The following is a 27,148-nucleotide window of genomic DNA, read 5'->3' on the forward strand; positions in this document are numbered from 1 at the left end:
GTTGTCATGTCACTAGCACAAAATGCATGTGCAACAAACAGGTTGAACAAAGTTCAGCTGAAAGTTTTCTGCCTGCAAAAATTGACTGTGCAAGTTCTAATGGAGTTTTTAATTCCAAAATCCTTTTGTAAAATAAAATGGGCACAGAACCATTGCCAGCTTCTTCTGAGATAAAATCACAGGCTTAGGAACTTGTAGTCACATAATCGGTTATTCATTTACTTTTTTATTATTTTTAATGGGCTGCCTTAATTTCTCTCTAAAGACTAGAACAAAGGCTTTTGCTGAGCATTTTCTGGCAGGATCTGGGAACTGGCGGCACCACATCGAACACTGCTGCTTAGCAATCCAGTTGCCTTTTACCAAGGACAATGGGATTGCATTAGTGTATTTCCTTTACTTCTATTAAAGTGGCAGAAAGATGCCCTAACCAACATCCAGACTTTTCATGTCAGATGCAATACATGGAGCTGTATGACTTAAATAAATCTGTTAACACAAGGTAGGAAAAGGAAGTGTTTAATTTTAGGGAGAGAAAGTAAGGAAGTTAGGGCAAGGCAACAATGAATTTGTGACAGGGGACACCCAAGAACAAGAACTTGTCTGAGGTCAGCTGCAGGGATGTGGCTTTGCTGGCAGTGAGTAGGTAGGTTCCTGTCTGCCTCAGGGTGGATTAAATGCTGAGTGCAAGCAGATGTGGAGCTTATTCCCACATCATTGCTGCTTTTAATTGCAGATATTTCCAGAGCTGAAGGTAGTTTGTTCTGTAGGACTGGAAAACCTGCTGTGCAAGAAGCCCTCCTCTCCTCCCCCACTGACATTGAATTTATGAGTTCTGAAGAAAAATACAGCCATTCATACTGGACAGTACAGTCTGCTGTACCTGTCCAAAATGCAATCACAGGTACCAGTGACAACGTTGACAAATGTGTCTGCTCCCAAGTATAAGGTGGCATTTTCAAACATTCACCACACAGCAGCCACTAGTCATTGGGCACTTGAAAAAAACCCACCTTTTTCCATTAAGAGTTCTTCTTCCTCACCATACTATAAGCAAATTCAACAGTGAATGGGCTCCCAGCCTTGTTCTCCACAATTAGTGAATAAGTTGTTGATAAGTTATTGGAAAAAAGAAATAAATGATGGAATTGTTCTTCTTTCCATTTGAATAAAGTACAGTAGCAGGTTTGGGGAAATAATCGGGTTTGGGGGCCAAACCAAGCTTAAATTCTCTTATCAAAACAACCCAGAAGCTGAAAAAAATTTTTTGACAGAAGTTTCCCCAGGAAAAAAAAAAGTGTTAGAGTGCTATATTTGAGGAGAAAAAGGAAAGGAAAAGCCTATTTCTAAAAAATCAGAGGAAAAAATGTAAGAAGCCATCACCCAGAATTGAAGAAAATCAGAATATCCTACTTTTGAAATCCCAGGTCTGATTTTCCCTTTTTAGGGAGGGGGGCTGAAGTACATGTATGACTTGGTAAAAGCTTACAAACTGTTTTGGCCAGCAGGAAGCCACATTTTTCCGTAGAAGAGAAGGCTTATTTTCAGTTTGGATCCACTCTCGGTTGGGAGAACTTCCCCAGCCATCCTTGCGAGTAAAAGGACCATGTGAACTACGCCTCACTCACCCTCTCCAGTACTGGTATTGCCAGCTGTACCCCCAGGCTAGCAGTACAGGAAGGCAGAGCCCTAGAGGCTATCCTTCCCTTCCAGCCTCTGTATTTGTATTTTAAGTTCAATCAGCAGATGAAGAGCCTGGAGCAGGGATGGGTCTCCAGGACCTCAGTGCCACCCAGCAAGGGTCCAGACCTCAGAAAGACAGCGCAAGGCTTGATCCTGTTGCTGCTCAGCTGCACAGTTTGCTTTCTAACCAGCCTCGTCAAACTGAACAAGTCCTGTGGTGGTTTGGAGGCACTCGAAGGCTTTGGGAAAACTCCAGGCTTCAAATGCCAAGGATACTTGTTCAATAAAAAAGTACAAATCACCAGAACAGGTGAGAAGTTTGATTTGATTTTGTGTTGTTCCTTTTCAAATGCAGTCCCATTCATATTTTCAAGTTATGGTTCCTTGTTATTACAAAGGGCTTATTTGTACAGCACTAGAAATTCTGACTGAAAATGTGTTTGCTTTCTAAACTTTACCCAACAGTAGGCTGGATAATTTTTCCCTCTTAGAGCTTCCTCTTTTTTTTCCCATTTTACTCATCCAACAATAGCTAAGCTATTTCTGCATATGTTCTGTATACTTTTTCAGTGAATTTCTTGATTAATTTTTACAGCCCAAAATCCAGTCAATGTGAAAAACTGGTTAATTATGGCATTTACACAATACTTAATCTACTCATCTGGAGTCCTTAACATGAAAAGATAAACCTTCTATTATGGCAAACCTTCTTTTTCCCCCTTTTCTTCTGGGGATCCCTCAGAGGTCTTCCAGTTGATACTAGACCCATACTTTAATGACTAATCCAAAGCAGCCTGTACTTTTGTATCGTCATTAAGTGCTGTATCAGCTCAGATAACATGGAATAAATATTATCTCAAGCTGCATAAGGTATGAAATTCATCAGATCATAGTATTTTCTAATATTTTTTGGTTAAACTAATGTGCTCTCAAAAATGTAACAAAAATCTATTTGGAACGGCTCAAGCTACACAAACCAAGCTGATGCATCCCAAGCATCCCCTGCCTGCAATGGGAAATGCAGAACCTGACAAGACTACTCGTATCAAAAGCCAGCTTCAACACAGCTGCCACATCAGCCAGCTGCCACTGCCCTTGAAGCTACGTAGCTTTCCTCTCTGCACACCAGCACTTCCCCTCTCCTCTACCCTTCAGCTATAATTGCCCACCTCTTCTTTGTGTTAGCTTCCTACATGCTTGTTGCATTATGTGGCCTCCTGTTAAAGAAATAAAAAAAAAAAAAAGCCCCAAAAATCATTTACAATAGCATCAATCCAGATATGACCAAGTACTTAAGAAATGTTCATATATGCTCATTACCTAACAGAATATTTTCCACAATATTAACCTCAGCCTCCTTCATTAATCACATAGAGCACAGTATCCTTTAATACCTCTGCTGCTGGCAGCTGCACCACTCTGCAGGTGCAAGTAGGTTCAACAATTTTTTCTCCAGTAATGTAGGAGGCATTGGTATCTAGCTGAAATGTACTATCCCATGGAATTTGTTACTTTGCTGCAATTTAAAAACTGTTTGTGTGGCAGGATTGCTAGACTGAAGTGACAGGTGCTAGACAGGTGCTTTTAGCAAGGTGATCTGTGGACCAGCCTTTGCAGGGTTGGTTTTCTCTTCCTCTTAGAATACATAAGTAGAAGGCTAACTATGACTATATAGGCTTGGATCATTTAAATTATGAAGGAAGATGCTTTTTTTTTTTTTAAAGAATATTCCATGTTTTTCTGTTCCCATTCAACTAATTTCAGCATAAAGAAAAATCCTTCCTGAATAATATAATTACAGAATTGTACCATGAACTGTGGTGCAACCTGAAAAGCACTTCTAACTGGACATCCTCAGGTTGCAAATGGAGGCTATAGTTTTCCAAAGCAATCTTCCTTTAGAGATTTAACTGCACTCTGTGATATAGAAATACTATAAGCATAATTTTTTCTGACAGCATTTTGGCTTTTCTACTTGCAATGCTAGCTGGGTCCTTCAATTTTGAGATAAGCAGATATGAAAAATAAACTTAACTAAGAAGACAGCCAACTTGAGCAAACCTCCAAAAATGCTGGATACTGAGTTTGGGATAAACCCAAATACATTCTTTTATGTCATGGAGTTCCATTATCTAACATTTGAATGGTGCATCAGAAAGAAATCGGCATTTCAGTGAAAGCAACAGCAGTAAATGATTAACTTTCAGGAAAAGCACTATCTGCTGTAACATTTCTGGGCCATTGGTTTTCATTTGTTTGGGGCTGTTTCTTTCTTTTACTCCTTTTTTTTGGCTCCTTTTTATTAGTTTCCTGAAAGTGCGCAGTGTGTCTGCAAGTTCTCTGAATTGGCCATCTCCTCTTTACGTGACTTACATAGTAGAGTCTGTTTTCCATGTTTTCTATCTTCTTTCAGGTATTGAACATATAATAAATACAAAGTTAGAAAGCCCTATGATTTTTTCAGTGCCAGTGAGGTCTCATGATTAACCTGATGACTAGGGCATGAAATACTAAGAAACAAATGTTCCACGAGACAGGAACTGTGCACAGTAAATGGAGCAAACCATGTTTTAATGCTTTATATGAATGGTTCTGCTTTGTTTTCCCAAGGGCAAATGAATATTTTATTATTTTTGGTTGTTATACCCAAACTGATAAACACACTAATGATAATTATTGATAACAGCTTATGGACAAAAATTATGCAAACTACTTGTGTGGGAGAGAAAAAGACATACAGTCCTGCTGTACTTGAAGTTAAATACATGAGTTTCAAGCTTAACTAAAAAGCCAAACTATTCTGTTTCATTATCAAGGCCACCTCCATCAATCCTGTAGGCTGGACCAGGAGGTGACTGAAGTTCTAAGTAGCACATATTTCTAAGTAGCACTTGTGTTTAGATCTGCCACTAATATGCCTCCAATAGTGCCTCCAATAACTACAGCTACACGTTATAGCCAAAGCCGCAGCCATCCATAGGGATTTTGCTTTGGAGCCTAAAGATCCACCTGGAAAAGGATCTTGAAGCATGAGAAAGTTTCTGACTAGCAGGAAGCATTCACCCAAACTTTGCATGACATAAAGTCAACTTTACATAAAGTCAACTTGCAATCTAGCCATGTTTAGGACAAGATAATATATTGTTTTGGGGGACAGCTGTCTCCAAAAAGCAAAACAGATCCTGGAGAAATTTTTCACTGCACATTAAAATTTTTTTCTTCAAACAAAGCTTCATGCTCACCCCCTTTGCTTGACCAGGCATTCCTTCACAAGATTTGTGCAAATTTGCACCTACTCCAGTTTGACTTGCATTTCTCCACGTAGTGTGCAAACGCATTAATAAATGGCAGGTACTCTAGAATTAGCACATTTTCCTCACATAAGAAATCAGTGGTCTAATCAAGAAATTAATTAAGGTCATTAATTTTAGAAAGATCTCATTGTATTTTAATCTGCTTTCCCTTTAACAAAGAACTTGCTGCATTCAGAGTTCATGTAACCCTGGAGTAAAGCCCAGTTCTGACAAATGTTTGGCTGCAAGACCTGTGCAAACCTTGTCACAGCCTTCAGTTGTCTTCCTCTTCTTTAGGCCTTTCATCATTACACATTCTACAAAGAGCAAATATTTAAGGACTGGGTCTTGCGTGCCTCTGAAGAAGCATTTCTGAACTAAAATATAAAAAATGGAATAATTGAAATATATATAAAATGGAATAAAGGAGATCTCAGTGGCTCACAGAAGATTTTTGAAATTATCTAAAGTCTATGAGGTAAAAATAATAAATTTTCCTCTGATGCTATTTGATTTTTAGGAAGTGGTATGCATTTCAGAAATCTCCTGTCTAGAGACCCTGTCATTTTAAAGTTATTTTGACACTAAAGTCAATCTTACCTTCTTACAGGTAAAGTCCTGCCAACGTAGACATTGGAAATAACAAGGAAATTAGCCACTAGGATAATTTAAGAAAGAAATTAAAAAAATGTTAGCATCTTTTGAAAAAATCCAGCTGAAATGCCACACTGATAGGAAAAATGTTTCAAGTGTTATACAACAGATGTCAAATTTGGCTGGAATGTGGTTCAGTGAAGATAGGTCAGAAGGACAACTTGGAACTGATACTTTACTTTAAAGAGGGGAAAGAAAGCTTTGTGGATCCCTTCTAAGGAAACATGAAACAAGTGTGACTTTCCTGGGCACAGTTTTCCCAGGTGCTGGAGGAAATGGTAGAAAAGTCATTTTTACTGTGTATTTCAGACTCCCATTTCTTAAGCATAGACGTATCGGAATATGTAAAAGATTTGATTATGAAGAAGTAAACAATAATCCTAAATCCTTATACATATTAAATTATAGGACAAAAAGTTAAGTTCTATGGTAGGTCATTTTATTAGAAATAATTTATAATTTTCATGACATTTCTACTCAACAAACATTAACACACTACCACTAAGACTGGAAATACTCCATACTGTATGGAAAATTAATTTTTTTGTATGAAATGGCAAGTTACCAATATTATGTATGAATTCCCTGAAAGCATTATCATTTTGGTAAGAAGAAAACAATATTTTTTTACTGGTAGCTCTGGAGGTTTTGGGGTTTTTTTGGGGAAATTATACCAGTTTCCAAAATTTAAAAAACAAAATGTTGATCTTGCCACCTCCCTGTGCTTGTTCCTGGACAAAAGCATGCCTGTGTCAGCTAAAGCTGTAGCCTATGACAGAGAAAAATTTAGAAAAGTGTCTAAAATTTCTTTTTAGAAAGGAAATAACTGAGACAATAGACAGACTATACCTCTAAGTTTTTTACGTCTTTTTGCCACCTTTTACATCCTTTTACATCCATAACCTTGTTGTGATGTTATGGACCCTGTTCTGCTTACAGTGCTGTAAGCATACCTCCCCTGGGCTGACTTACAATGCAGCAAAACCCATTGCAATGTGAAGACTGTTCTGCCTGCTGGTGCACATCAACCTGGTAAAACGAGATCAGCTGAGCTGTACCCAGCAATGACTGGCTTCTAAATACTGGCCTTGTGCACCACGGCCACTCTTTCATCTTCTGCACAGCTAGGCAGCTGTGCCGCTCGACCAGCCCCTCTGCCAGCGATGTTTGTTTGGATTAATTAGTTAACATCAGAAAAGCATGTGTCCTACTCATTGCAGTGCCTTGCTATGACTGTTCATTATGTTGTGATGTGAATGGAAAAAGGCAGCTTTTCTATACCGAAAAGTAAGCTGAAATTAACCCCACTCCCTGTTTCCGTCACCTTGTATTAATGTCAGGGGTAGGTTCCTGGTTCATAACCTTTTATCTCTTGAAAATATTAAACATAAACCACCCCCTGATAAGCAGTGATAGTGCATTTTGTAAGGGGTTTGTAAAACAGATAAGGCAGTTAAGAAATCTGACTTAAAGTTTTCTCTCTGGCTCAAGGGAAGTTCCTGCTCAGTGCGTACAAAATCAGTCTACAGGGCAGAGAATAACAGTAAGCGAATGAAGGTCTGAGGGTAGGTACCATGCCTCTTGCATAATAATTGCAAATTCTAAGTGATAAGAAGAGACAGGAACTGTGGTTTTGTTTTATCATTTTCTGACTCCCCCAATAAATCAGTCAGTGCTCCCCCTGTCTCTTTATGGCCCCTTTGGTGGACGGAGGCATTTTATCTCTGTTAGTGGTTATATCTAGTTATCTGCCTGCCACTGTACGAATTTCCAGTCTATTTGCTAGTAATTTGTCATCAAAAGTTTTAAGTTCAATTCAATTCTAATAATTGTCATATTAAATGGAGACGGGATTTAGTAGCAAAGTTCAGACTAAACATTGGTCAAATCAGTCACCATATGTATCTGCATATCCCACACCAGCCCATAACCCTCAACAGCTCTGCGGTGAGAGGGACACCATATCCCAAAATTTCACTTGGCTACTTCAAATTATATTTTTACAACAACTTTCCAGATTTTAATGCCTGGTTTTGTAGCTGGAGCTCAATGCCAGCACTCAACATGTCTTGGCAAGGTTTACTTTACTATGATTGACTTAACTGATCCTCTACTCACGTACTGTTCCCCAGTTTTTGATGTAAAATAATGGAGATAAAAGGTTTTGCTGCTTCACTAGGAAGTTGAAACCCAGTCAATAATGTAATGCTTGCAAAACACCTTCAGTCTCAGATGACAGCCATTATCAAAACTCAAGATATTAAAGTAGTAACAGCTCTGAGAACAAAATTTTTCCCACTGTGAGGTGGCAATGGGTGAATATTAAACATGATCAGAGAGAGGAGGGAAATACGTGGATTTTCCTTTGATGCCCAGTGATTTTTTTGGGTTTTTCTGCCAGTTCTTACGGAGCCAAGATTGAGCCTCTGACTGCCTTTTCTGCACTGGTGGCACACAGAGTAGCAGCAAGGGCACGTGCCCTTGGTGACCTTTGAGAGGCACAAGGGACAAACACAGCTGAGCCCTGCCAGTAGCTGCCCAAGAAGGCTGGTGAGGCTGGTGGTGGCAGAAAAGAGGAGCTTTTTGAGGTTGAAGACAGAGGGGAGAAAGAATAGCTCTGGGAATTAGAGCAGGAGGTATCTTGGTTGCCACTGTGCCTTTCTATAGGGTTGTTTATTACTATATAGCATGCAACAGAGCGCATGCCTTTTGTAGAGAAAGGTAAACAGGAGTGACCTCAGCACAGTGTTTCAAGCTTTTTAATTAGATCGCCCTTCACATTTTTTATCACGTTTCAGCTAGAGGCCAGACTGCAAATGCTGGCTGCTGCAAAGCCAGGCTGAGCGTGTTCCTACACGCGCGTGTCCCTGCATATTGATAATTCACAAACTTGTTCAGCTTTTTCTTACAATGTTTCCACCAGTGTGTCCTTACTGCTTTACTGTCGTGGCAGGGCGGCTACTGAACTAAGGAACACTGCTGGCTTCAGATACTGAGATCTTTTTCCTCTCTTTTAAAGAAATTATTCCACATACAGGAAAGCAGATGAAGGATGGGAGGCAACTTTTTCATAAAACACAATAGTAGCTCTTCCACAGTCTACAGTATAGGCAATGCTTTACAAACTATCTGAACTGTAAACTGAAGGTATGTCCTGCTGTAGCCTTCCAGATTTGCAGAGGTTTTCCTGACCTGCCTGGTATGGTTCTGTGCTTTCTTGAGAAAGGTCAGCAGCTTCTTTCATAGACCATGCAAATCTGAAAGGAGCATGACTCATATTAATAACTTCTTTTGCTCAGTGGGAAACTTGACCTTGGCTTTAACATGCCTGCTAACGCCATAGAAGTGCTGGATTATCTCTTGTGGGCAACTGCCATTCCCAATTAAAAATTTGTATTACTATTTTAACAATAATATTTATTAATTGTTATTTAACCCACTTTAACCCACACATTTCACCCTCTCAGGAGAAAAGGGGGTTTGGGGTGCTTTTTGTTTTGTTTTGGGTTGGGTTGGGTTTTTTCATTTACTACCTGGCATTTAGCATCAGGTACACATCTGACTTTTCTGTCTGCAGAATCTGAGCATTTTGCCCTTTCTTTGGATTCTCACAGCACTTCTGTGGATCACAAAAGCTTTATTTCATAAATTCCATGTAATAAATAAAGAAATAAATACTTAATTACTTCAATGAAATCCTTTTTTTTGTTTGTTTTTAATAAATGGGAGAGGAAAATTATCTGCCCAGAACCATGCAAGTTAGGCGTAGAAAAGCTAAAAAAGCAAACAAATCATAACTTTCTAGACCATCTCATTCTAACAATTGTTTTCTAAAAAAATCAGGGCGAAGTTCCTACCATTATAAGCCCAGGGGAGTGATGTAATTACAGGAATAAGGGACGTAACATAAGGAAAGTTTTGTAATGAGTATCAGTTTGATCCCCCATATTCACTTCCTTGAATCAAGGCTTAATCAACCACTACAGCATCTGATTTGCCTCTCCTGTGAACCCTCTAGCTTCTGCTGAAGGAACTTCTACTTAGTTTAATTCAGATATACATATAAAAGCAGCTGGTGGTAATAAAATAACACTCCTTATTTTCCAAGTTCATTTCTCACCTGTACCCAAATACTGTCTTAAGGAAGCTACTTTGAATGTTTGTTTTGCTATATTTTTAGGAAAGCTTTTGAAATGTAGTATTTTGAAGAGTATAAAAATAATTAGCCATTTGGAGAATATAATTTGATAAAACAGTATATGAAAAGCCCCTGCCTTTTTGTAGCTACATAAAAATTAATTTGCCCACAAATTAATTTTAAACATATTTTGAAAACTTCCTTGAATGCTGCATTTAGTGCAAGGTGCTCTCCCTACCGAAATCCATGGGAAGAGGCGTCACCTTCACAACATGACAACCATGAAGAAATAACCTGAACTCTATTCAATGCCATAGAAATATTGAGGCTGTCATGACAACATCGTTTTAGAAACACTTCAGAAATACATTAGAAAGACTACTATTCACCTGTTTGGAATTTTAAAGTCACAACATGCTTTAAGCTATCACTGTGATACTTAGAAACAAAGCAAAGGAAAGCAAGATATACCTCTCTCCTTGGCTCTCGACTCAATAACTCTTTCTTGACAGTTACAGTGGCAATATTGGTGTAGATAAATACTATTTTATTTTATTTTATTAAATCTACCTTAATGGATAAGTCTTGCCCATTATACAGCAGTCTTTCTTCATCAATGAAGACATTTTAATGAAGACAGCAGTAACAAATTTTATCCAACACAGTAACATTCCTGGCTTTATATAAAATAGACCATCTAATCAGGAGAAATTACTATACATGGTTTTAAAACTGTGGATTTAGCTAGTCTCTTTTCGTGTCTGTGACCATTGACACAATAAGCCACATGACTTTTTGGCATGTAAATACCCAAATCACTAAACACAAGTCCCTAATGTTTACCAAAGTCACCACACTTCTTCAGTGTTGTTGGTTACTTTAAACTCATAATGTTTTCAAAACACATGTTGGCATGTGAAATGAAAATCATCAGAAGAAAACAACCACAAGCACAGCTTTCAATTATGCAAGGTTTAACAATGTCAGATGTTCTTTTTTGAAAGAGTGAGCCTTATGTACTGAGTCTCAGACAGCAAGAAGCACAGTTATCCGAAAGTCAACCTCATTTTTTGGGCTCTGAGAGAATGTCAGCTAAGACTACTGTGATTCCTCCAGTGCAACATTTCAAGAGGATGCTAGATCTAAATGGATTCTGGATTTCATTTATTTAAACAAATAGCATGCTTATTGAACCATCTTCTTTACAGGTCTTCACCTGGGAAAAAAATGGGGTAGACATTTGCAAAACTGCCATGATGTACCCCTTACATTCAAGGTGGGATACAGTTCCCACATTCAGGCATGTCATTTTAGATGTCTGTCTGCTTGTAAAGAAGGTGTCCAGCTCCCATTACTGTCAGTGAAGATCTAGTCTATAGAGCAAGTGAGATATCCAGTGCAGAGAACTGGTCAGCTCACCTTAAAGGAGATATCTACATTACTGACTAGACTCCTGTTGACTACAGTGGGAATTTGGACATACATGTGCAAGCATCAACATGTAGTTGCATAAATGTAGATGTCTGAGTTTGTCAGCTGAATCCCATTCCCAGTGTAGGCTGTAGAGGAGAGCCAAGTGCAGACCTGTAATTTTCCAAAGAGAATTTTAATCCTCCCTCATTAGCAAGGAGAATTTGCTAATCACCAGATGTCTAATCTCACCTGTAAAACCACTTCATGTTGTGCACATAACTCCATGTTAATTGGCCCAAAACCAGGACTCAAAGTGCTGTGCCAGTTATTGGACTTCCCACCAGCACAGCTGTGTCTCCTCTCTCCTGCTGCAGCAAGGATTGTGTCTTGGCACTAGGGCACCCTTTTCCTCTGGGAGACCCACGACCCACATCCAGGACAGCAGGATTTTAGATGTTGTGTGTCTCACAGTGTTCTGAACTGCTGGTGGAGAAGGGCTTCTCACCCTCCCTCTTGATCATTTTTAGCACTTCAGTAAATCTTGGCTTTGTTCTGTTCTATGACTGGACTTCTATGTGCTTTTGGCAAGGAAGGGATTGTTCCCTGTTGGACTCCGGTTAAAGCTATCATAAGCTCATGCTGGGGTCTGGGACTTAGAAAGAGACAATAATAGCTTTCTTGGTTAAAAAATAAATAAATCACCAAGATCTCAGGAGAAATAACTGGGTCCTGAGCCTACCAGGTTTATAGGTACAGGAATGTTGTAGGATGTTGCATACCACAGCATCACAACACAATTGGCTTGTAATTGTAAAAGTAAATGACAAATATATAAATTGTGTCCTCTTAATGGTTATAGGATAGCATCCAACATAAACAGTAAAAAAAAAACCAACAAAAAGCCTCAATGCATACACAGTGATACTGTCTGAAAGCTCCTCCCGATTGCTGTCTTGGACATATGGTACACATTCACTTGTAATTCATTAAAAGCTTTTTTGAATGACATCAAAAAGGGAAATACACAGCACATATTGACCTCAAGGATATTTAGTAATGGGTAGTGCAGCTGGGATTGTCTAATTATTTCCATAAGTATCAGTTCATCAGAATAGTAAACTGAGTCCTAGTGAATGACACAGACTGTTATAAGAAGGAACAGGAGGGAAATTTTTTTTTTTCATTGACCTAAATAAATTTGCATCTGTTAATAAATCAAAGTAACATGTGAGTAACAAATATTTTTAAATTTTATCTCTTCTTTGAGTTTACTTTTGGTGAAACTGATTTCAAATACTTACTTTTTAGAATATCTACTTTACTATCATTCTGCTATGCAACTAAAGATGCCATAAAATGAAGTATTTCTTCTCTGAACAGAAGTTATTTTAGGGGCCAGTTAATTAACTGATGTGCTACCTGAATTTATTCCTATACTAAGTCCCTCATTAGACAATTCCGAGACCATTCAGGAGCTTCAAACAAATTTTGGTAGTACAGCAGAGATAATTTGCCGTACTTTTGAAAAGAATAATTAGCAAATACATGGCAGTAGTTACAATTACTTTCAGTGTTCCTACCCTTATTATATACAAAGGCACGTAAAGGAAGATTAATATATTTCAAAAGCTAGTCTCTGATAGTCTAATCTTTTTTGGCAGGCTGTTGTTAACTAGAAAAGCCTAATCATTTCCTGAATCTTTAAGAGCTGTTCAGGTGTGTTCTTGTGCATACCTTGGAAGCACCAACTCCTCCTTAAAAGGAAATATCCTTCATCAGACCTTTTTGATGCCCATGTTAATTTAGGTCCAACCAGAAGTTCATTAGAGCACTTGTAATCTGTTTAGAAACTAGTACAAGGAAAGTTTAGTGAAAGTCTAAGCATGACTGTGCAGTGATGCATACAGAAATGTAAACTTACATAACTAGTTTAATATTGCAAACACAGTTAGAACTAAAAGTTCAGCACTGCATGAAAGCAGTACAGACAGTCCTGATCTAGAGGTTATGTCAACAGGACAAAACCCAAGATTTGTATGTAACTAGCCCCCTTGGTTGCCTGAGCACTCCTCAGTCCATGTGAAGGGCTTCCTTCACTCTTGTGAGCATAAATTGTTAAAGATTACACTGGAAAAAACATGTCAAAAACCACCTGTCAGCTGAAGAACTGGATCAGAAATGTATGGGAAAAGGAGATAGTATTAGATCCCAGCCTGCAGAGTATGAAGATAACTAAGGTCAGTGAATACTGTTACTTCTTAGGTGGAAGGAGGAAGTAGAAAAGGGAGAATTTAAGTGATAACTGAGAGTCTACCACACAGTACCCCAAAAGGGAGGATATTTAGAAGATGCCAGCATCTGCCTTTTAAGCACTGGAGTTTGACTAAGCCAGCTTTGGGACACAGAGTCCTTGCTCAGCCTCTCATCACAAGCTATCTGTGTGACAGAGCGGTGTAATACTTTGTTCCTCCCCTCAGCACTCTGTCAGTCTTGTTCCCTCTGAACCAGATCACAGTGCCATGGTAGCCAGCACCAGGAGTAGCCACCATGGACATGGCAGTCTGAAATGCAGGAATCACCCACTGGCAGAAATCCTACTGCTTTTGTCTGAAGTGCCAAAGTATTTTTCCTCAGAAGAGATTACGACTCAGTACATGTGAATGAGCTGCCATGGAAAAAAAACTAGCTACCCCAAAGGAAAACAATACTGTGACCACAGAATACAACTTTATGAGCCGAACTAACATCTTCTCTAACACAAGAGATTTAAGCCAGGTTTATAATTAGGGTAATTTATTCTGGTGATCAGTTGTAGTCTGCGCACAAGTACTATAAGGCAGCTGCCTTCAGAAATTTGCCCCATCTCCTCTATTCCAAGATAATTCCTCATTAATCCTAGGATGCCTTTTCCTATTTGGGCCCTCAGGGACCATATAACTTGGAGGTGACTATGAAGTGTAATGTTAGGGGATACCTAGGATTTTCAGTGTTCAAGGCATGGAAAAAAGATTGTGAACATCTAAACAAAGAAAAAAAAAGTGGTTTTGGACTGGGGGAAGTGCTGATTCCAGCTGCACAGGCAGGTGCTGCAGCTCTTGGAAGACAGAACAACCATGGTGTGGAGCTGGTAGGGAAAGCAGGTGATTTAGGAAAAACTGTGCCCTTGAACTGCATGGCATCAGATCTAGCCCAGTCCTGATACAGCCAACCTCTCCATCAGTTGGGAGCTGTCCATATATGTTATTTAAATGGGAAGCCCATTTTTATTTCTCTTCTTAAGAGTTTTATTTCAGTTAGGGTTAAATGCTTTACACGTATCTTCAAACACTTATCTTTTGCCTCTGCTTTTCAAACTTGCCTTTTCCTGGATTAAATAGTATCAGTGGAAGGTCACCGTTAGCACACATTTGCAAAAAACCAAACCAAACCAAAAACAAAACCACCAACTCCATTTTAACCATGGTCTGTCCTGGCAAGGGAAGCACCCAGTGATATGCTCATAGGAGTCATAAAGTGCATGATCGGTGAGCAGGGATGTTTACACTGATCCCTTCAGATGAGAAGGACAGCATTTTCTGACCTTTGGGAGCATATGAACATTTAGTCAGGACATCATTTGGTAGTAAACACATGCTACCTGTATGAATAACACCTGTTTGATGTCAGTCATGTTATTTAAATTATATATATGTACAAAATGCTAGATTATTGGAGAGGGAGAGGCTACAGCAAAAGAGAGAAAGGTCCTTGCCTCAAGAATTGGCATTGCATTGAGAAATACAAACAGTTAAAGGAAAGTAATTGTCACTTGGTAATTCCCTCTGACAGTCTGAGACTAAAGAATAAATTAACTGAAATTCTCTGTGCTGTCCACACCCTGTCCAGCATTGTGCAGTACATTCAAAATGTTGTCAAAGAAAGGGTCTTGACTGATGCTACCCTTGTAGTAAAGATATCTGATATGTTCTTCACATTTTCATATGTGAACTGTTGATTCATCATCATCTAACTCTTTGGTGTGAGATGGCTGAGTCCTAAAAAAGACCCTTCAGAAACAGAATATGAGATTTCTACCCACACAACTTCATTCCCGGGTTATGTCAGTAAAACATTATGAAACCCTACCAGCGAACAAACCACATCAGTAGTTGAATCTACACTGCTAAAAACATTTGACTCCTGAAGAGGTCTATGACCTTCATGGTTTCAACAGCTTGTATCCACTTTGTTTCAGAAATAGCCCCTCTGGAATAGCCTGGCCTTTTCTATGGTTTCTATGGCCTACTACTTAGTCTGAGTTTCCTTTGCATCTCATGTGGTGCACCCAAACCCCTAAGACATACTGATTACTCCTTGTCTTTTAACACTCCATAGTGCTGTGTATGAGTGCTGAACTGTCACAATGTCACAATGACATTACACAGAAAGCAAAAACACAGAGAGATATTTTCATAGCCCACATTGAAGGCTATGTGTTGCATGCTCCAGGATATATTGTGACAGTGTGCAGAAATGAGGGCACAAGGACCATGTTCCAGGACTGCAGAAGATATAAAGAACCAAAACTGTCCTATAGAAATTAGTTCTTAGGAGCAAACGTGGGAACGAACTATTCTCAAAACCAAACCCACTTTCATCTGAAAAATGAATTAATTGGTTCAGTCCAAGAAGCAACCTGGAAGTTAATATATACTCCATGTCAATGATCCACCCCAGGATATGGACTAGGCAGTGAAGTCACTCTACCACTTGTTCAGGTTTCAACCTCTCACTAGCAGAAATCTTCACCAAAACTGTAGCCACCTGTTCCACAGACTCGGTTTACATCTAACCTCATGTCTTTAACCAAAATACAAGATGTATCACCTTCATTCCATTTTGCCTTTCATCATGTTTATCAGCACAACAGAGAAAATAAAGCCAGTGAGGATCTTGGAAGACAATTCCATCTTTTCCCAGTCCTCAAGTTAAAATCAACTATACAAAAGTTTTCCTTGTAGACAACTGCTTGACTTGACCTTAAAAAAAAAAAAAAAAAGAAAGAAAGAAAGAAAAAGAAAAGAAAAGAAATTAACCAACAGCTCCAACAGACACCAACAGCTCCACCAGTAATCTGGCCCAGTGCTTAACTATCCATACAATTAATTGCCATTTTCCTAATATCTTTTTTTTTTTTTTTTTCCTTACTGTAATTCAGTGCTACAGCAGATCTGGACGACACCAGATTACATTGCTTTTGCAAGAGTCTCTCATATTTTTTCTAAAATGAATCGCATGTTTTCCACTGCACCAAACCCAGTTCCATCTGTTTTTTCTCAGAGGCCATGTCCTTTATACCCCTTCAGTTTTGCTTTCTTCCATAATTCCTATCACCCATATCTTTCTTGAAATAATCAAAAATTAGACATAGCAGTCCAGCTAAGGACTTAACAGTGCTATGCAGAGAAAAAACTACTCCATGTGTTTCACATATGACTCTTCTGCGCTTTTGTGAATTTTTCTTTTTTTTCACAGCGGTTTGACATTTTTGGCTTCTGTTCAGTTTTCCATCCAGTATATCTCCTAGATGCTATTCTGCAGAAAATCGGCCTACAAAATCGTTCCCAACCTCTACTTATTGACAGACAATCCCTACACATGGATCTTGTGCTTCTGCATGAAAGAATGACCTCTTGTTTGTGTTTCAAATCCATAACAAGTTTGTAGCAATTGCCAACTTGTTTTACCCCCTTTGCCTTTAGAGTGCCTTTCCATGAATAACAATAAATTTCTATTCAAACTTATTTTCTTTATTCTGTTGTCATTCCTCTCTTTTTTTCTAAAGAATCATCATTATAATTTCGTCATCACTTTCATGCAAACGTTCTTCCTTGATTGCATTCTACTGTAGAAAAACCCATCTTCAGTTACTTCTCTCACCTCTTGAAAGAAAATTTTGTTCCCAGAACTTTTCAAGAATTTAAGAGATACTTTTTCTCTCTTTCCTGTGTTGCCCAACAGATGCCCAGGCATGTAATGGTCTCTCTAGTCCTTTCCTTTAGCTAGACTAATGAAACATCATCTTCTTAACATCATCTTCTTAATACTCCTGGTCTGATGGACCAAAACCCACTAGTTTGTCTTTCTCCTGATGCAGGGAAAGCCCTAGAATAAGTAACTTGCTTACATAAGGCAGCTCCTCTGCCCTTAACCTTTCTTTCCTCCCTGTCTTTCTGGAATAGGTATATAACTCGACATTTAGTCCTGTGAACTCTCTCTATAGGTATTTATTGACTTAACTCACCATTTTGATAATGTAGGAAGTTTCCCTGTTTAAGGTACACAAAGTGTTCAGCAGAATGACTGCCTTTAGTGCTTCCTATGACCTTTACTTATACCACTTAATTACTTACAGGAAAAAAGAAAATATTTCTTTCATAGGAAAGCAATGAACCACATTGACTTGACCCTTATTTTAAAGGCAAGAAGAATTATAGTGATCATTCAAGAAATGTGCAAATTCTTCACACTTAGCAGTTAAGTCCTTCCTAAAACAGACATGCAAACTTCATAGGAGGGAATAAAATGCATTGCCTTGGTTTTTTTTCCTTTGAGAAAACGTGTATTATGGAGAACTTGTAAAACACACATCAGGCTCAGTAAATTCTCGCAAGTTGTTCTGGTTAGAAACAATTATGATTAAATAGCTGTCTTTGATGTAACTCCGTTTAGTTAAAAGAATCAGATATGTTCCCTCTCTCTGGTTTCTGGAAAACCACAAATAATTGTTTTGCTCGGTTACAGAATTAGGACTTTTGGACAACATAGCTCAGTCTTTCTCAGAAAGTTCAAGAAGTGTTGTGACATATTTCTTTACACTACCTGATTTTTAATTCTTCCAACACGCACCTCTAGCCAGATTTTCTCCATTCACTGCACCAAATCCCTGACAGCTCTGCTGGTGCCAATGCTACAGTAGTACACGCCACTTGGTTTTGGTTTGGAGAATTACAACATTTTAGTTAGCTGCTCCCTGTAAAGAAACTAGAAAACTTCTTAACTTCTGGTTTGCAAATGTGATTTCTTTCCCCAGCTTAGCCAATGGTGTAATTAAGCTTACCTTAGTCAACAGAATTTACCCCACTCCCATTTCCCCAGCTGGTATTCTGAAACTATGGGCTTTCCGTTTTGTACTACCCCATCTAGGTTTAGCATTAACTGCTGTGACAGAGAAGGGGCAAAAACCTATAACCTCTGAAGGACACAGAAGTCCACAGCTGCTCCACAAAAGACTCCTTTTCATCCCCTGTGGGTATTGGATATTATCAGTTTATATAGCCCTACTTGGATCAGTCAGGCAGCGGTGGAGGTAACTCTGCCTCTCAGACATTCATTAACCTTAGGCAGAATCTTTCCAATAATTTTTATGTTGACAAAAGTTAACGATGTAGGATGCATTCATAATTCCCATATTCGTAACCCAAATGGTCAACATTCATAACCTATTACTCAAGGAATTCAGTGAAGAATGTTGGGTGATAATGAGCCACTCCTTTTATGCCCACGAAAACATGACCTTGTCTCAGAGTAAGGCTGCAAGTACAGTGCCATGACTACAGCTACTACCAGTGTTTATTAATAACATTACTGTTGAGATTGAGTACAATACATATATGTCCCTGTGCTACTATAGATATGCGGGTGTTGATTACAATTAATGGTGACTAGCCCACAAAGCCTGCAATATCAGTGTTCCATTTTGGTCTGATTTCTGACAAAAAAATCAAAAGCCAGAACTTCTTAAATTTATTTTTAAGCCTTTCCTGGCTGAATCAGAGGCACAACACAAATGCAAAAGTCACAAAGCAACTAACACTAAAGGACAGTGAGTGAAGACCTTTTATAGCTCCATCCTGTTAATTACAACCCAGCTACATGGAAAAGGTAGGTGTTCACCTGTGATTAAGGTAACTGGTCAAATAATAGCCCTGAGTCCGTGTGTGTTGCTTGTAGGTGCAGGCTGGGTGTTTTGCTGGTGCTCTTCTGGTCTGTTGTAGAAGTCCAAAGCAGTAATGAGCTACAACGCTTGTAAGATATAACATGCTTTCTTTGTATTTGACTGTTATTTTGAAGGAATGTTCCAGTAAAATGGGGTGTCTACTACTTTTGCATACCATACATTGTATTCTTTTTAGTGTTAATGCTTTGCTAGACAAATGAATTCTTATTTCTAAGTTGTGTTCTGGGGTGTTTTTTTGGTGGGTTTTCTGTTTGTTTGTAGTAATGTTGGTCTTATAGTTAATAGTTCTTTAAAGTAAATATCTCTTCTAGTTCAGTCAGTTATGACTGGTGTTAATTAATAATATTTGACTGTATTTAATTTTGCTTTTCCTCTCACTGACTGTTTTTGGATAGATGAACAAGACATGTGGAGGCACGGGTGTATATTGTCTGTTTGGAATAAAATACTTTTCAGATGCAGTGAATGTTTTCTAAAGCTCCACACATATTTTTGGATAAAAGAACAAATAGCATTTCTTCTCAAAATCATGTTATAATATTTTACCTTAATGTCACCCTCACCCCCAGAACTATAAGGGCATTACTGTGAGCTATCATTTCATGTCTTGCTTTGTTGCTTTCTTTTATTGATGGGAGTCTTATCTACTTGACACGTGGTTTAGTCCTGAACATTTGCTTCTGCAAAATGTTAGACTGTGCTAACTTATTTTTTATTGAAGTACAGAGTAGTTAACTGTAATTAGATTATGAGTTGATGTTTCTCAGTAAGTTAGATCAGGAATCTTTTTCCAGGAGATTTTTTTCTTGTTTTTTCTTGCTCCTTTTTTTGTTCATTTTCTTTTTTTTTTTTTTTTTTAATCTGCTTGTTCATGGTTTGGTTTGTTTATCATCCTCACTTTGGAGATGATCATTAACCTGCATAGAGTATAACATCACTCTCAAAGGAAGAAACGGTGGGAGGCGGGTGGGAGGAAGCTGCTTTCTTCTCAACACCCCATGCTTCTCTTTCTTGCACTATCAGTTGCTGGCACTGCTCATCTTGCATACCCTTTTTGGACTGACTTTTCTATGCAGGGGGATGCTGAGGCTTTCTCTTACCAGGCATGCATTGTGTAGGACAATGGATTTGGATTTTAATTGACACTTTATTGCTACTGTGTGTGAATAACTGATAATGAAGCTTTGAAAAGTGAAAGTGTGTGTGTGTGTTTCAGAGGTACCAAACACTCCCTAGCTGCCAGTGATCCCAAGTAAGGTGTGTGGGTGCTTAGCAGCCCTGAAAACTGGTCAGAGAGAGTTGTTTGGGTTCATAGTACCCCCATTCTTCTACTTAACTACTTATGTGCTCTGTCAGCTCCACACTAGCACCAAATCCAGTCATTTGCTTTCTAGGTGGGGTGCTCCTATGCTTAATAATTTAAGTGTGATTATAGTTTCTTCTGAAAATAAGTTAATCACCTGTTCTAACAAAAACTGAGGCACGGTGAGGAGTTGGTCTCACTCCCATTGAGATGAATAAGAAAAAACCTGTTGCCTTTGGTGAAGAAAATACTGTGCACAGCTGTGAACCTTTGGGCTGGGACAGCAAAGTACTTCAGCTTACTGTTTTCTCTCCTGAAAATCTGTAAACTCAGATTTTTTCATAGCAGCAGAAGCCAAAGCTTTTGATAATTCTCTGGAACATAGCACAGCTGTAGATGTATGTTATGCAGGCTTAATGTTGAGTTGGTAATATAAACTCTAGGTAGTGCTTATGAGATAAAGTAATAATAGCTCTAACATGTAGGAGTTTGAATCTAACTGAATGTATAGGGTCCCAATGTGCAGGAGGTGATGATGCCTAATAATGCCTTTTATGCTGACCAACATGTAAAATGTAACCCAAATCCCATGGGGAATGCAGAAGAGGGAAGCCTGAATTAGGCAGAGTTACTTGTTACTTGAGAATAACTTCAGCTAGTAACTAGTTTAATTATCTGGGGCTTGGCTTTAGGATAATGGCATTTGAGTGGCTGGGAAAATAACGTTAGTTTCCATAAACACTAAAGGCGTTAGTGGAAGCAGGCAGTACAGATTCCAGCCTGTGAGGGTGGGACTGGGGAAGGGTTCCTGCTGGGCTGTGAGGTAAATCTGTTTACCTGATTTCTTCCCGGGGGGCCAGGGAAAAAAAAAACAAACCCAACACTCCTGAGCTAATCTGAAACAAGAAAGAGCCTTACTTGTGCCAAAACAAAGCCCCACACAAATTGCTGGGAAAAGATGGGGACTAAATAAGCAAAATGCAATGCTTTGCTTCTCTTAAAAACAGTGCGTTCAGCTAGTTTTGTTCTTCATGTCATTTGGGAGTGGGAAATGAAAACACTTATTTTTAATAACAATTCTTAGTTCAAATTCATCAGTATATCTTTGCTCTTAGCTAGAACTTGCTGAATGCACTCAAGCCATGCCCAGGTTCGGTACGGCCTTGCAGACAGCTTTCACAGGCCTGACTGTGACAAGTGGCTCTTCTCCAGCTGCCCGCTCACCGCGGCTTGGCGGCGGTGTGCCAGACTAAATCCCCCCTGCTCCAGCCAGGGCGAGACCCGGCCTGGAAAGCGCTCCCTGATCTCTGGGCGGCTGGCGGGGCCGGCGGCCTGCGGGCCCTCTCGCCGGGGGGGCTGCCGAGGGCAGGCGCCCGCCATACCGGGGGAGCCTCTCGGGGAGCCTCTCGGGGGGCCCCGCTGCCCCGGCCCCGGCCCGCACCTGAAACCCGAGCCGAGGGCGGGCGGGCGGGCGGCGCCCAACGCTATAAAGGCGCGGCCGGGCGGAGGGCGGGGGCGTGGGCGCTGCGCCCCGCCGGGGCGGCGTGAGGGGCGCGGGCACCGAGCGGGCTGTGCGGGTAAGCCGAGATAACGTGGGGGGAAACACCGCCGGGAATCTGCCAAAAAGGATGTTTAAAGAAACTTTTTTTTTTAAAATGTCAGTTTGATTATTCATTTTGTTATTGATATTATTTTAGCCTTCATCAAATTAATGTGTGTGGGGTTTGCCTTTTTTTTTTTCTTTTTTTTTTCTTTTAATCTATATATGTGATACATCAAGAAAAGCCCAGGGAAACTTGGAGCATCAGCCATTTACCGCCTCTAAATCTTGCTCTGCTGGTGTATGGTGTAACATATGGCATGTGTCTGTAGTCTTTATGGCTACAATCACGCTCATGTTATGACTGCTCGACAAGTTTTAATCAACCATAAGATAATGAGGGAAATCCTCTGTTCTGTAATAGATCCTCCACAATAATTTCTGTATAAATGATCTAGGGATTTAGCATAGAAGACTACTAAAACTGGCTCCTGACCTAGGTTCCATTGGAATAGTCTGCACCGTTCTTAATAAAGTAGTTACTTATCGCACTGTTACATACATTTCTTTAGTCATTATATTTAAGTAAGACAATGCTGAGAGCAAAATGTAATGCGTTATGGAAAAACCCACAAATATTTTAATGCAAACTCTTTACATATCTACTAGTTCTAAACATCTATTGCTCTTTTAATGCAGGTTTTGATTAATGTGACTTTATCTCATAAGCATACGACAAAGAACAATGGCGGATATCCTTGACACTGGTAAGCCACAGGTCTGAAAGCTGTGTGTGTTTGAGGGATATATTCCAAGGCTCCAAATCTAAAGGTACATTTTAAGTCTTTACTGATTGCCATATGGTTTTACTGAAGACAATACATTTCTAGTGAAATAAAGCCACCACCTAGAAAATGTTTATGCATGAATCATTCCACCAAGTTCAATAAAATTCATTTACATGGGTAAAACTATTTAGGTGAGTCCTAGCCTAGGCATGGAAATGCTCCTAAGATCAGCTCAGTAAGGTGGAAGCACATCATTGCCTTCAAATGGTTGTCTGAACCACTGTTTATAGACTGATGTTAAAAACAGTATGTGGAAAATTCTACTTGTAGCAAGTCAGCAGTTAAAAGTAAAGGTAAACTGGGGGTGGCTGGTGTGTGGAGCCTCTGTTCTCCCCGTGCAATTCACAGCAGGCTCCCTACTGTGGTTGCTCCTCAGTTTCTTTACCCGTGTATTACATCTCATTTTCTGCATTTAGAATCATAAGCTTTCTGGAGTAGGATTCTTCTTTTGTGTAGCTTTCTAAAGCCTCTTGCACAAAGGAAGTGGGACATGTGGCAACTGCAATACGAAGAAATAATTAAGATGGTTATTACAGGCAAAGGCATGATTCTTCCCTTAACTCACATCTATTCCATGTTACCTAGAGCAATTATAACCTTCACTATAAGCAATTCTGCTTGTTTCGGTTTCCTCTTATTTGCATTAAGTTGTGTAGGTTTTTGCAGTTAATTCTTGCTTTTAGCCTTTGATAGCCTTTCTGTATAAATATATTTTAATTGTAAAAAATGAAGCTTGTTTCCATCTGAGAAATGGAGCTGGAAGCTTTTTTCTGGAGTAAGGGAGATAAACTGAAAAGAAAGGAAGTCTCAAGAAAGATTCACTAAGAACATGAGGGAAAACTGTTCATTAGGATTTAAATGCTAAAGAATCAGCAGGAATAGTTGCAAGAAACTGGTTCAAAAGATGAGTTATTACGTTAAAAAGAAAAAAGTCTGCTTTTTATTTCACAGAATCTGCAAGCAGGGGATATGACAACCCTTCTTTCCAACATGATGAAAATCTTGAACAAAGTGACCAGTTAAAGCCCAAAAGAAGAAAGTAGGTATTCTCTTCTTTGAACTTAACACATTGCCCGCTCATGTCCTGAGTGTATGGAAGGGGGGGAGTTTACCATGGCTTTGCTAGAAAAAAATCATTTTAACTAGTCTTGTGTATTTTCCCCTAGGAAAGAAAATGAGAAGACAGAGAAACGTGTGGTTGGCATTTGTGAGCTGGTTAGTGTCCAGTTTGATGATCTGCGTTGTATTTTCTTTATTTGCCATTGTGAGTTGTTTATGAATTATAATTAATAGGCAATTAAAAACTAGAGAAGAAGCCTGAGGCCTATTGATGCTAGACCTCTTTAGAATCGGTTAGGTCAGATTCTTCCCTTGGTGTATTGGTAGCACTGATAGCAGTTTACCTTAGCGCTGTTGGAGGATGAAGCTCACCCCTGCTAAGGCTGATCTAGCACATATATGCTGCATAGTCCCTTGCCTTGTCTCTATTTATAAAGGATTTTTTCCTGTGTTTGACATCTGAGGGATCTAGTCTTTGAGAGAACCAGTGATATGGTTTTGTGTCAGTTTTCCGCACAACAGCTATTTCCAAATAACTTACACGTGGACTTGTTTATTCTGGAACAAGATAAGTTTTGTTCTTTGGTTTATTCCATGTCCATTTACACTTTGGAAGAGGGTTAGGACAGTGAGGAATAAAATGTTCTGATTTCAGATTAACCACATCCAGGAATAGCTAAGGCAGTTTAAATTCACATCCTTCTTTAAACCAAACAAATGTTCAAGGGTAGACAAGCCTTAAGATACAATCTCTGCTGCAAACATTTTTCTGCTAGCAGATATAACCCAGGTGCTGGTCAATAACTCATTCTTGTTTACATTTCAAAGGCATTATCTTAGTAAATATGTAACTTTACTGGAACACAAAATGCAATATATTATACAGAGAAGATCATCACTTAGACACATGTAGGTCATATGCTTTGGGGTTTACTTTCCTGCTGAGTTGGGGAAAAACCGTGTGTCCTGCCAATATTCAATTAGCAGCCTTACTAAGTACTGATTTAAAGATGTAAGGGGACGAACTACAAAATTCTGATGTTCTGAATTTACCTTCAGTTGGTGTGTTGTTGCTACTTAGATTATATAGGCAGAAACAAAGCATGTTCTGTAAGTCTTCTGTACTGTAACAAATACACACACTCTCAGGCATAACTTCACTCTCTGTTTTTAATGCTTATGTAGTTTTGCTATGCTGACTGGGTGGATGTCCTTCTGATGGTAGTTGGTTTGATCGCAGCTGCTGCAAATGGTACTGGATTGCCGCTTATGATCATTGTCTTTGGAGAGATGACAAACAGCTTTGTGCTGAGTGGTGTGAAATCAAATATGTCAGAAGGTAAAAAGTTAAAATTAGACTTCTGTATTTACCAGTTATGTTTTGCTACAGGGGCTAAGATTTTTTCCCTCCCCAGACTATGCACTGGTGCACATCTAAACAAGCATGTAATGAGCAAAATTCATCCTGCTGCAAATGACCCAGTCATTTTAATCCATCTCTAATGGCTAGGCCAGGAAAAAAAATTGCATTGGATGTGCTCTTTATGAATGAACTTCAACATCGGTAAGATAGTAAGGAGCATGACTGCCTTCTGTATTGTCAGTTATCAGGCACTAATTACTGGAAGCCCCTTAAAAATAAATGTGTGTTTTCCAAATGATTTTTTTGTTTTGCAAAACTCTACTTGCAAAATAATAATAAAAAAAAGATTCCCAAACTGATGACCCTAGATTGCCAGGAGTTATTTTCTACATGTAATGCATTGACAAACATTACTATTTTTTTCCCCCTACACAGATACTTCAGTAAATAGTTCCAGCTGTTCATTGATTCCAGGCATAGATATAGAAGGTGAAGTGACAAAGTAAGAGTCTTTGTAGTTATTCTGTCAAAGGAGTATTGGGGGATTGTCTTTTACTGTGTTATCCCTTTGAGCAGATGCCAAATGTTTGATTTCTCAAAAAGGGTTCCCAATAATGTATCAGAAGCTTCAGTATTTACTTTGGTGGGGTAAATGAAGACTAATTGTTGCTTTGTGTGCCTAACTCATAAGATACAGTGGAGTCATATGGCCTTTTGTTACCTTATCACAGGTTTGCTTACTACTATGTGGGAATTGGCTGTGCTGTGTTGATACTGAGCACCATCCAAGTATGGACATTTTTGATTGCTGCTACAAGACAGACAGCAAGGATCCGGAAGAAGTTCTTTTTTGCAGTGCTCCATCAGGAGATGGCTTGGTTTGATACTATCCAGATAGGAACTTTGAACACCAGACTGACAGAGTGAGGGCTCTGTTCTTTTTTTTTTGCCCATTTAAAAGAAAATTGCCATTTATCTTCTATGGAAAAAGAATAAATTAAAAAACCACACACAGCCAAAAGAAAAACCAAGCAAACACAAACATAGTGTGAAATATGACAACTCTGAGGAAGAAATTCATTATTTTCAGCTTCATTTATGTAGTTTCTGTGATATATGCATTGGAACGTTTTTTTGTGTGAGATGTCTGATGTTGGCTTTCTAACGTGCATGAAGTATGTGGCAGACAGTACTAGATAAAAAGCTCTGCTGTCTCCAGCTAGTTTACAAATACTGAAAGCTCTGACACTTAATATTGAGTGGAAATGAGCTTGCATTTACATCCAGCCAGATCTTGGGCTAGACTCCATCCAGTCAAAGTCTTTGGAGCTTTTCCACAGATTTAAATAGACTTAGGGATGAGGACTGTATGCCCCAGGATGTGATGGGACTATATGCATATGGGAATATATGCAGATTTATATATTTTTTTCTGGTTTTTAAGGTAGCTTTGGATAGAGCTGTGTCCTGAAAGGTGTAAGAGAAGCTTGAATGAAATCACTCTCAGCTCTGTTATCTATGTGTTCTGGGAAGAGAAAATGGGGAAGGAAATGTGTATGAAAAGCAGGTTCTTCCAAATAACAGTTGTTCTGATTGAATGGAGATAACCCTTGATCTGAGTCTGTAGCCAGAACTAACATAAAATACAGCAGGGTGCTGAGTGGGAGGAATCATTTGGAGATGGTCATGGGAGGTGAGGAGGCTGTTTGGCTGTTTACTTGTATTGCTCGATTTGGAAGCTGGATAAGGAAACCAGGTCATTTGTGACCCAGTGTCAGGGCACAGAAACAGCTGAGAATGCTGGAAAATAAAGAAAATGAGCCCTGAAAAATAGGAGGTTTCTGCTGTGTTTTGG

The 27,148-nt window shown here is 39.1% G+C and overlaps 1 protein-coding gene across 3 annotated transcripts in view; it reads left to right on the plus strand.

Annotated features, from left to right (window-relative positions):
* The window catches only part of ABCB5 (ATP binding cassette subfamily B member 5), a 58,976-nt gene that overhangs the window by 1,946 nt on the left and 29,882 nt on the right, over positions 1-27,148 (plus strand). The window contains exons 2-7 of one of the 3 annotated variants that reach the window (XM_014284888.3): positions 22,723-22,790; positions 23,823-23,910; positions 24,038-24,086; positions 25,116-25,269; positions 25,729-25,795; positions 26,025-26,216. In XM_014284888.3, the coding sequence (XP_014140363.2) occupies positions 22,769-22,790; positions 23,823-23,910; positions 24,038-24,086; positions 25,116-25,269; positions 25,729-25,795; positions 26,025-26,216 (572 nt within the window). In that variant the 5' untranslated portion in view covers positions 22,723-22,768. Of the gene's footprint in view, positions 1-22,722; positions 22,791-23,822; positions 23,911-24,037; positions 24,087-25,115; positions 25,270-25,728; positions 25,796-26,024; positions 26,217-27,148 lie in introns of those variants that run through there. The other 2 variants (XM_055707339.1, XM_055707340.1) reach the window with 2 other exon arrangements.

This window comes from Falco cherrug, chromosome 4 (genome assembly GCF_023634085.1).
Source record: "Falco cherrug isolate bFalChe1 chromosome 4, bFalChe1.pri, whole genome shotgun sequence".
In the NCBI taxonomy this organism is placed as follows: domain Eukaryota; kingdom Metazoa; phylum Chordata; class Aves; order Falconiformes; family Falconidae; genus Falco; species Falco cherrug.